Source organism: Entelurus aequoreus, linkage group LG27 (assembly GCF_033978785.1).
Source record: "Entelurus aequoreus isolate RoL-2023_Sb linkage group LG27, RoL_Eaeq_v1.1, whole genome shotgun sequence".
Taxonomy (NCBI): domain Eukaryota; kingdom Metazoa; phylum Chordata; class Actinopteri; order Syngnathiformes; family Syngnathidae; genus Entelurus; species Entelurus aequoreus.
The window spans coordinates 34,026,322-34,038,105 of record NC_084757.1 but is presented as its reverse complement, the minus strand read 5'-3'; the positions used below and the strand labels follow the sequence as shown (position 1 = coordinate 34,038,105).

General features: G+C 42.6%; 1 protein-coding gene across 1 annotated transcript; it reads left to right on the top strand.

Moving 5' to 3' along the window:
• The first annotated feature begins 6,381 nt into the window (after window positions 1–6,381).
• LOC133644327 (claudin-34-like) lies at window positions 6,382–8,045 on the top strand. The gene has a single exon (XM_062038724.1). It carries the CDS (start codon window positions 7,118–7,120, stop codon window positions 7,817–7,819), a length of 702 nt encoding a protein of 233 aa, XP_061894708.1. The 5' UTR covers window positions 6,382–7,117; the 3' UTR covers window positions 7,820–8,045.
• Window positions 8,046–11,784: the final 3,739 nt, after the last annotated feature.

The following is an 11,784-nucleotide window of genomic DNA, read 5'->3' as shown; positions in this document are numbered from 1 at the left end:
ATCGTACCTGTGTATAGTGACATTGTACCTGTGTATAGTGACATTGTACCTGTGTATAGTGACATTGTACCTGTGTATAGTGACATTGTACACGTGTATAGTGACATTGTACACGTGTATAGTGACATTGTACCTGTGTATAGTGACATTGTACCTGTGTATAGTGACATTGTACCTGTGTATAGTGACATTGTACATGTGTATAGTGACATTGTACACGTGTATAGTGACATTGTACACGTGTATAGTGACATTGTACCTGTGTATAGTGACATTGTACCTGTGTATAGTGACATTGTACACGTGTATAGTGACATTGTACCTGTGTATAGTGACATTGTACCTGTGTATAGTGACATTGTACCTGTGTATAGTGACATTGTACCTGTGTATAGTGACATTGTACCTGTGTATAGTGACATTGTACCTGTGTATAGTGACATCGTACACGTGTATAGTGACATCGTACCTGTGTATAGTGACATTGTACCTGTGTATAGTGACATTGTACCTGTGTATAGTGACATCGTACCTGTGTATAGTGACATCGTACCTGTGTATAGTGACATCGTACTTGTGTATAGTGACGTTGTACCTGTGTATAGTGACGTTGTACCTGTGTATAGTGACATTGTACACGTGTATAGTGACATCGTACCTGTGTATAGTGACATCGTACCTGTGTATAGTGACATCGTACCTGTGTATAGTGACATTGTACCTGCGTATAGTGACATTGTACCTGCGTATAGTGACATTGTACCTGTGTATAGTGACATTGTACCTGTGTATAGTGACATTGTACCTGTGTATAGTGACATTGTACCTGTGTATAGTGACATTGTACCTGTGTATAGTGACATTGTACCTGTGTATAGTGACATTGTACCTGTGTATAGTGACATTGTACCTGTGTATAGTGACATTGTACCTGTGTATAGTGACATTGTACACGTGTATAGTGACATCGTACCTGTGTATAGTGACATCGTACTTGTGTATAGTGACGTTGTACCTGTGTATAGTGACATTGTACCTGTGTATAGTGACATTGTACCTGTGTATAGTGACATTGTACCTGTGTATAGTGACATTGTACCTGTGTATAGTGACATTGTACCTGTGTATAGTGACATTGTACCTGTGTATAGTGACATTGTACCTGTGTATAGTGACATTGTACCTGTGTATAGTGACATTGTACATGTGTATAGTGACATTGTACATGTGTATAGTGACATTGTACATGTGTATAGTGACATTGTACCTGTGTATAGTGACATTGTACATGTGTATAGTGACATTGTACATGTGTATAGTGACATTGTACCTGTGTATAGTGACATTGTACCTGTGTATAGTGACATTGTGCCTGTGTATAGTGACATTGTACCTGTGTATAGTGACATTGTACCCGTGTATAGTGACATCGTACCCGTGTATAGTGACATCGTACCTGTGTATAGTGACATTGTACCTGTGTATAGTGACATTGTACCTTTGTATAGTGACATTGTACCTGTGTATAGTGACATTGTACCTGTGTATAGTGACATTGTACATGTGTATAGTGACATTGTACATGTGTATAGTGACATTGTACCTGTGTATAGTGACATTGTACATGTGTATAGTGACATTGTACCTGTGTATAGTGACATTGTACCTGCGTATAGTGACATTGTACCTGCGTATAGTGACAATACAAGGCATTCTATTATATTCATTCTATTCTATATAAGGCTTCAGTTACTTCACATCAAATATTACACTTTGACAATTAAAAATATTGCATATTTTGTGTTTTTGCCATTAAAAAAAACAAGATTTTCCACAACAAAAAGAGCGTCAAACATAAAAAAATACAAATTAAACTTTATATCGACAGAGCTTAAGTTAATCTAGAGATTTAAGCATTGGAAGAAAATAATAGATGACTTATTTTTAAAATTTTTATGACTGGGACCACACTTAGGAAGAATGTGAAGGATGATTTTGTCTGTAGTAAAGTTTATTATTAATAGTTGTCCATCTCTAATGAACAAACATATTTGTTTACGTATCTCAGCCAGAAGTATAAGTGATACCAAACGACAGAAGAGGGTTTTCAAGCTCTGGCTTCTCCTTGGCACTGTTGAAAGCCATGAGCCCTGCCAGCTAAAGCGAGCAGACGCCATAAGTACTTCCTGTCCGTGACGTCACATGGTCCTCAGTACTCGTGTACCAAAGCTGACGTTGCGTGCGGAGGACCGAATGTGGCGTTACACCATGTGACCACTGACGCTTCCTGCTGACGTGTGTCAGCGATGGTGGCCTTCCAAGTGTGCTTTCAGAGGGCACTTGAGCTTGGATAAGTGGAAACGCTGCTCAGGTCACCAGGGAGTGTTTGCGTTGAGGGCTTCATTTAAAGTGCTGATGCAGCAATAATCACCTGCTCACACTTGTCTTCAACCAGGAAGTGACATCCCAACCTGAAATGTTTTATTGTTGTGTCACACGTAAACACGTCAGTGTCACTCATTAACCGGATCACGCCCTGCTGATAAGGACTTGAAGGTTTCCTGTCAGGACGTCCCATCTTCACTTGGCATCAAGACTCCTCCAGGATGACACCTCAACTCTGCAAAGGTAACCTCTTCAGTTGTTACCTTACTGCCGTTGCTACGGCAACGCTAGAAACAAGTGCAGCAGGCTACTTCTCTTGCATCCCATGATACTCCAATGTTGACGTGACGTCGACATACATCCATCCATTTTTCTACCGCTTGTCCCTTTTGGGGGTGGCGGGGGACATCGACATCATTCTGTATTAATTAGCACTCTCCGTTCTTACTGTAACTTGACTACTTTTCTCTCGTGCTCGTCTTATCACCGCTGTCACGTAACGACCAGACAAGACAGCATCAAGTACTGAAGATAAGAACACCTGTCAAAGATCCTCTATATGACCGAGGAACACTGCAATAGGTTATCAAAGATCCTCTATATGACAGGAGCACACTAGTGTTGTTGTGGTAGGTTATCAAAGATCCTCTATACGACAGGAGCACACTAGTGCTGTTGTGACAGTAGGTTAGTCAAAGATCCTCTATACAACAGGAGCACACTAGTGTTGTTGCGGTAAGTTGTCAAAGATTCTTTATTCGGACAGGAGCACCTTGTTGTGGTAGGTTATCAAAGATCCTCTACAGGACAGGAGCATACTAATGTTATTGTAGTAGGTTATCAAAGATCCTCTATATGACAGGAGCACACTAGTGTTGTTGTGGTAGGTTATCAAAGATCCTCTATACGACAGGAGCACACTAGTGCTGTTGTGACAGTAGGTTAGTCAAAGATCCTCTATACAACAGGAGCACACTAGTGTTGTTGCGGTAAGTTGTCAAAGATTCTTTATTCGGACAGGAGCACCTTGTTGTGGTAGGTTATCAAAGATCCTCTACAGGACAGGAACATACTAATGTTATTGTAGTAGGTTATCAAAGATCCTCTATATGACAGGAGCACACTAGTGTTGTTGTGTTAGGTTATCAAAGATCCTCTATATGACAGGACCACACTAGTGTTGTTGCAGTAGGTTATCAAAGATCCTCTATGACAGGAGCACACTAGCATTGCAGTAGGTTTTTAAAAGACACCCGTCAGAGATCCTCTATATGACAGGAGCACACTAGTTATTTATTAGGTCGTTATAAACACATGTCAAAGATCCTCTATACGACAGGAGCACCTTGTTGTGATAGGTTATCAAAGATCCTCTATATGCCAGGAGCACCTTGTTGTGTTAGGTTATGAAATATAATTACATGACAGGAGCACATAATGTTGTTGTGGTAGATTAGTCACAGATCCTCTACACGAGAGGAGCACACTAGTGATGTTGCGGTTGGTCTTTAAAAGACACCCGTCAGAGATCCTCTATATGACAGGAGCACACTGGTGATGTTGTGGTAGGTTATCAAAGCTCCTCTATATGACAGGGGCACACTGGTGTTGTTGTCGTAGGTTATCAAAGATCCTTTATATGACAGGAGCACACTAGTGTTGTTGTGGTAGGTTATCAAAGATCCTCTATATGACAGGGGCACACTGGTGTTGTTGTCGTAGGTTATCAAAGATCCTTTATATGACAGGAGCACACTAGTGTTGTTGTGGTAGGTTATCGAAGATCCTCTATACGACAGGAGCACACTAGTGTTGTTGTGGTAGGTTATCGAAGATCCTCTATACGACAGGAGCACACTGGTGTTGTTGTGGTAGGTTATCAAAGATCCTCTACAGGACAGGAGCATACTAATGTTATTGTAGTAGGTTATCAAAGATCCTCTATATGACAGGAGCACACTAGTGTTGTTGCAGTAGGTTATCAAAGATCCTCTATACGACAGGAGCACACTAGTGCTGTTGTGACAGTAGGTTAGTCAAAGATCCTCTATACAACAGGAGCACACTAGTGTTGTTGCGGTAAGTTGTCAAAGATTCTTTATTCGGACAGGAGCACCTTGTTGTGGTAGGTTATCAAAGATCCTCTACAGGACAGGAACATACTAATGTTATTGTAGTAGGTTATCAAAGATCCTCTATATGACAGGAGCACACTAGTGTTGTTGTGTTAGGTTATCAAAGATCCTCTATATGACAGGACCACACTAGTGTTGTTGCAGTAGGTTATCAAAGATCCTCTATGACAGGAGCACACTAGCATTGCAGTAGGTTTTTAAAAGACACCCGTCAGAGATCCTCTATATGACAGGAGCACACTAGTTATTTATTAGGTCGTTATAAACACATGTCAAAGATCCTCTATACGACAGGAGCACCTTGTTGTGATAGGTTATCAAAGATCCTCTATATGCCAGGAGCACCTTGTTGTGTTAGGTTATGAAATATAATTACATGACAGGAGCACATAATGTTGTTGTGGTAGATTAGTCACAGATCCTCTACACGAGAGGAGCACACTAGTGATGTTGCGGTTGGTCTTTAAAAGACACCCGTCAGAGATCCTCTATATGACAGGAGCACACTGGTGATGTTGTGGTAGGTTATCAAAGCTCCTCTATATGACAGGGGCACACTGGTGTTGTTGTCGTAGGTTATCAAAGATCCTTTATATGACAGGAGCACACTAGTGTTGTTGTGGTAGGTTATCAAAGATCCTCTATATGACAGGGGCACACTGGTGTTGTTGTCGTAGGTTATCAAAGATCCTTTATATGACAGGAGCACACTAGTGTTGTTGTGGTAGGTTATCGAAGATCCTCTATACGACAGGAGCACACTGGTGTTGTTGTGGTAGGTTATCAAAGATCCTCTATATGACAGGAGCACACTAGTGTTGTTGTGGTAGGTTATCAAAGATCCTCTATATGCCAGGAGCACACTAGTGTTGTTGTGGTAGGTTATCAAAGATCCTCTATATGCCAGGAGCACACTAGTGTTGTTGTGGTAGATTATCAAAGATCCTCTATGACAGGAGCACACTAGTGTTGTTGCGGTAGGGTATCAAAGATCCTCTATGACAGGAGCACACTAGTGTTGTTGTGGTAGGTTATCAAAGATCCTCTATGACAGGAGCACACTAGTGTTGTTGTGGTAGATTATCAAAGATCCTCTATGACAGGAGCACACTAGTGTTGTTGTGGTAGGTCTTTAAAGGCCTACTGAAAGCCACTACTACCGACCACGCAGTCTGATAGTTTATATATCAATGATGAAATCTTAACATTGCAACACATGCCAATACGGCCGGGTTAACTTATAAAGTGCAATTTTAAATTTCCCGCCACACTTCCGGTTGAAAACGTTTTTTTATGCTGACGTATGCGCGTGACGTCAAGGGTTGGTACGGAAGTATACGGACACATTGAATCCTATACAAAAAAACTCTGTTTTCATCTCAAAATTCCACAGTATTCTGGACTGTTGGTGAATCTTTTGCAATTTGTTTAATGAACAATGGAGACTGCAAAGAAGAAAGTTGTAGGTGGGATCGGTGTATTAGCAGAGATGGATAGCAGACACGCTAGCCGCCGACCTCACCTTAACTTCCTCCGTCTCCGGGCCGCCAACCGCATCTGTGATCGGGTGAAGTCCTTCGTTACACCGTCGATCGCTGGAACGCAGGTGAGCACGGGTGTTGATGAGCAGATGAGGGCTGGCTGGCGTAGGTGGAGAGCTAATGTTTTTAGCATAGCTCTGTGAGGTCCGGTTGCTAAGTTAGCTTCAATGGCGTCGTTAGCAACAGCATTGTTAAGCTTCGCCAGGCTGGAAAGCATTAACCGTGTATTTACATGTCCATGGTTTAATAGTATTGTTGATCTTCTGTCTATCCTTCCAGTCAGGGGTTTATTTATTTTGTTTCTATATGCAGTTAAGCACGATGCTATCACGTTAGCTCGTAGCTAAAGTGTTTCGCCGATGTATTGTCGTGGAGATAAAAGTCACTGTGAATGTCCATTTCGCGTTTTTGACTCTCATTTTCAAGAGGATATAGTATCCCAGGTGGTTTAAAATACAAATCCGTGATCCACAATAGAAAAAGGAGAGAGTGTGGAATCCAATGAGCCAGCTTGTACCTAAGTTACGGTCAGAGCGAAAAAAGATACGTCCTGCACTGCACTCCAGTCCTTCACTCTCACGTTCCTCATCCACGAATCTTTCATCCTCGCTCAAATTAATGGGCTAATCGTCGCTTTCTCAGTCCGAATCTCTCTCGCTCCATTGTAAACAACGGGGAATTGTGAGAAGTCCTTCCTCCTGTGACGTCACGCTACTTCCGGTACAGGCAAGGCTTTTTTTTATCAGCGAGCAAAAGTTGCAACTTTATCGTCGTTGTTCTCTACTAAATCCTTTCAGCAAAAATATGGCAATATCGCGAAATGATCAAGTATGACACATAGAATGGATCTGCTATCCCCGTTTGAATAAAAAAAAATCATTTCAGTAGGCCTTTAAGAGACACCCGTCAAAGATCCTCTATATGAGAGGAGTGCAGTAAGAAAGCCTGAGTCAGCATCAAGTTGCGTTCCTCGTTGATGTTTGCCATCTTTGGGGCAGGGCTGGACGTGGGCGCGGTCTTGCCGAGGTCCTTCCCGCCGCTGTGTTGACGTGTGCCATGGACTTCGTGGCCCACACGGCCCACCGGCAGTTCCTGGGCCTGCTGGCGGGCTGCCTGGCGTGGATCGTCACCATGGCGACGGCGGGCATGGACGAGTGGCGCCTGTGGCAGGTGGAGGACGTGTCGGTGGTCACGTCGGGCGTGGCCTGGGTGGGCATCTGGCGGGCGTGCTTCCACAGCCACGCCCTCCCGCAGGCGGAGCGCTGCCAGAGGATGGGCGTGTCCGAGGCCTTCGTGCCGGCGGAGGTGAAGGCGGCGCAGGTGTTGATGCTGCTGGCGGCGCTGGGCGGCCTGGCGGCCAACGTGGGCGGCTGCCTGGCGCTGAGGCGCGTCTACTTCTCGGTGGAGGAGCGCGGGAACGTGCGGGCGCTCTTCCTGCTGGCGGGGAGCCTCTTCGTGCTGACGGCGGCCGTCACCTCGGTGCCGCTGCTCTGGAACCTGACCTCGGTCCTCAACGGCGCCACCATCCGCTTCCCTCCGCACTTCCTGCTGCCCGCCGCCCCCGCCAGCCAGCGGGTGGGCGCGGCCGTGGGCGTGGGCTTCTTCGGCGCCATCCTGATGCTGCTCAGCGGGACGTCGTTCCTGTGCTACCGCGCACCTGAAGACACGCCCCCCGGCCTCTGGACGCCACCTGCGGAAGGTTCTGGAAGAGCAGAGAACTTTGAAGGCAGGAATAATCCATCTTTCCACGCGTTATAATCCACATTTCCTGCTTCAATTAACAACTTTAATGTCAAAACAGGAAAATAACAATAACTTTTATTTCATTTTTTAGCTACTTTCATGTCTTTTGGATCCTCTCATCAGAGCCTCTGTACAGAGTTTGGACAACCGGGTTTCACAGCTGGTCTCCAACATGGCGCCCTGTGGTCTTATGACAAAGACTATCACTGATTGGTCAAAAGCCCTCACGTGACCACCGGGCGCCATGTTAGAGACCAACTCCGATTCTCTCTCTATACAAAGTAGTCATTCTAGTGAGTCACGGTCTATTTTCCAGCAGCTTTTCATTTAAAAACATGTATTTTGAAAACTTTCTATCAAATAAAGTCCTGAATATTTTAATTCAATTCAATGTCGTTTGTAGTTTTGTTAACTTTAACACAAATTGTGGCGATTGACGATCCGACAAAAGTACACGACTAGTGTTGTTGCGGTTGGTCTTTAAAAGACACCCGTCAAAGATCCTCTATACGACAGGAGCACACTAGTGTTGTTGTGGCAGGTTATCAAAGATCCTCTATGACAGGAGCACACTAGCGTTGCAGTAGATTTTTAAAAGACACCCGTCAGAGATCCTCTATATGACAGGAGCACACTAGTTCTTTATTAGGTTGTTAAAAACACATGCCAAAGATCCTCTCTATACGACAGGAGCACCTTGTTGTGGTAGGTTATCAAAGATCCTCTATATGACACGAGCACACTGGTAGATTATCAAAGATCCTCAATCTGACAGGAGCACACTGGCGGTGTTGTGGTAAATTATCAAAGATCCTCTACATGACAGGAGCACCTTAGTGTTGTTGCGGTTGGTCTTTAAAAGACACCCGTCAAAGATCCTCTATATGACATGAGCACACTGGTGTTGTGGTAGGTTATCAAAGATCCTCTATGACAGGAGCACACTAGTGTTGCAGTAGATTTATAAAAGACACCCGTCAGAGATCCTCTATATGACAGAAGCACACTAGTTCTTTATTAGGTTGTTAAAAACACATGCCAAAGATCCTCTCTATACGACAGGAGCACCTTGTTGTGGTAGGTTATCAAAGATCCTCTATATGACACGAGCACACTGGTAGATTATCAAAGATCCTCAATCTGACAGGAGCACACTGGCGGTGTTGTGGTAAATTATCAAAGATCCTCTACATGACAGGAGCACACTGGTAGATTATCAAAGATCCTCAATCTGACAGGAGCACACTGGCGGTGTTGTGGTAAATTATCAAAGATCCTCTGCATGACAGGAGCACCTTAGTGTTGTTGCGGTTGGTCTTTAAAAGACACCCGTCAAAGATCCTCTATACGACAGGAGCACAATGGTGTTGTTGTGGTAGGTTATTTTAAGATTCTCTACACGACAGGAGCACACTGGTGTTGTGGTAGGTTATCAAAGATCCTCTATATGACAGGAGCACACTGGTGTTGTGATAGGTTATCAAAGATCCTCTATATGACAGGAGCACACTAGTGTTGTTGTGGTAGGTTATCAAAGATCCTCTACACGACAGGAGCACACTAGTGTTGTTGTGGTAGGTTATCAAAGATCCTCTATATAACAGGAGCACACTGGCATTGTTGTGGTAGGTTATCAAAGATTCTCTATACGACAGGAGCACACTGGCATTGTTGTGGTAGGTTATCAAAGATCCTCTATATAACAGGAGCACACTAGTGTTGTTGTGGTAGGTTATCAAAGATCCTCTATATGACAGGAGCACACTAGTGTTGTTGTGGTAGGTTATCAAAGATCCTCTATATGACAGGAGCACACTAGTGTTGTTGTGGTAGGTTATCAAAGATCCTCTACACGACAGGAGCACACTAGTGTTGTTGTGGTAGGTTATCAAAGATCCTCTATATGACAGGAGCACACTGGCATTGTTGTGGTAGGTTATCAAAGATTCTCTATACGACAGGAGCACACTGGCATTGTTGTGGTAGGTTATCAAAGATCCTCTATATGACAGGAGCACACTAGTGTTGTTGTGGTAGGTTATCAAAGATCCTCTACACGACAGGAGCACACTAGTGTTGTGTGCCTTTAACCAGTTCTGTATTGTTCCTGTGTCTTTAAGTTGATAGGTCAATCTGTGACGTCATTTCCCCTCTAAAGCACGTCCTTGTCAGAATCGCCGGCTTCAATCAATGGTGGCAGCCATGCAGCTTGTGTGGCTTCAATGAATGGTGGCAGCCATGCAGCTTGTGTGGCTTCAATGAATGGTGGCAGCCATGCAGCTTGTGTGGCTTCAATGAATGGTGGCAGCCATGCAGCTTGTGTGGCTTCAATCAATGGTGGCAGCCATGCAGCTTGTGTGGCTTCAATCAATGGTGGCAGCCATGCAGCTTGTGTGGCTTCAATCAATGGTGGCAGCCATGCAGCTTGTGTGGCTTCAATCAATGGTGGCAGCCATGCAGCTTGTGTGGCTTCAATCAATGGTGGCAGCCATGCAGCTTGTGTGCGATGACGACTAAATGTAAGTTTTGTCACACAGCATTTGTCGTGTCTTGCTACTTCTACACATGTTCGGTGCATCGTATGCTAACTTCAGTTGTTTTGGGGTCAATTGAGAGATAATTCGTCTCGTTGACGGCGTTTACATTCACGTGTAGTTTATTTAACGTCATTGCAACTGCGATGGCGGAGTTTGGCCTTTAGATGGCGACAGAGACCACATAATCGCCATGTATGGCTCTGAAGCTTAGAAACTTGTTTGAAGTTCATGCAGTATATATGTTGTTGTTATGCACACCTTTATATTATATTATATTATGTTATATTATTTATGCATTTCCATGCATATTAATGAGTATATAATAGGATTGTAATTTTTCCTCTTCTCTATTTGTTTAGACCACACACAAAACCACACACGCATTCACATCTGCCTTTCAGCAATAAAGATGATTAAAGGATTCTCTGGCCGGAATCTGTCCATCGTGTCCCAACTCTAAAAGAACTACTATCCCTTCCTTACAGTGGTAGCTAAATCAAAGATCCTCCATATGACAGGAGCACACTGGTAGTGGTGTGGTAGGTTATCAAAGATCCTCTATACTAAAGGAGCACACTGGTGGTGTTGTGGTAGGTTATCATAGATCCTCTATATGACAGGAGCACACTGGTGGTGTTGTTGTAGGTTATCTGAGATCCTCTATATGACAGGAGCACAATGGTGGTGTTGTGGACAAAAGTACATTTTAGTTAACACAAAATATTCAATTGTTACATTTTAGCAAGAACTAAATGCAATGGATGTACAGTATTCAAAAATAGAAGTAGTTTTTAAATTGTTTGAATTCAGTTTGACATTTTAAATGCAACCTTTTTAAGAAATTAAAACATAAACATGTTTTTTTTAATAAATATTCCTACATTTTGGAATTTAATTCAGTTTTGTTAAGATTTTATTCAGGGTTATCCGTGGGTTTTCCAATAAACACTAAAATATTCAAATATGCAGCGGCCATTTTGATGCTTCTCACTTTTATAAGCAATAAAATACAAAGATTTCAATTCAAGAAGATACAAGGAGACTGTTGCAGTTAACACCAAATATTTATTTGCAAAATGTTGATCAGGTTCAAACATAATAAAGATTAAAAAAACTTAAAATAAAAATGTTTTGATTGAACTCATTGTCATTAAATAGTTTTGGTAATTTTAACCCCCCAAAATTGTAACATTTAATTGTTACACTTTAGTGACAACGAAATAAAATAATGTATTTGTTTCAATAAATAAAAACGTATTTCTAATTGTTTCACAGTCAGTTTTATTAATTATGTATTTTAAATTTAACACATTTTTGGAGACATCATTTTACAAGAAAACACAAAAAATTAAGAATTGTAGTCAATATAAATGTTTTAAAAATACACATTTAAATACAGTGACGTCATTAGATATGAATAGACCAATAATTATAATTGAAGAC

Excerpts from the sequence above, each read along its gene's own strand:
- LOC133644327 (XM_062038724.1), top strand. The coding sequence starts at position 7,118 with ATGGACTTCGTGGCCCACACGGCCCACCGGCAGTTCCTGGGCCTGCTG.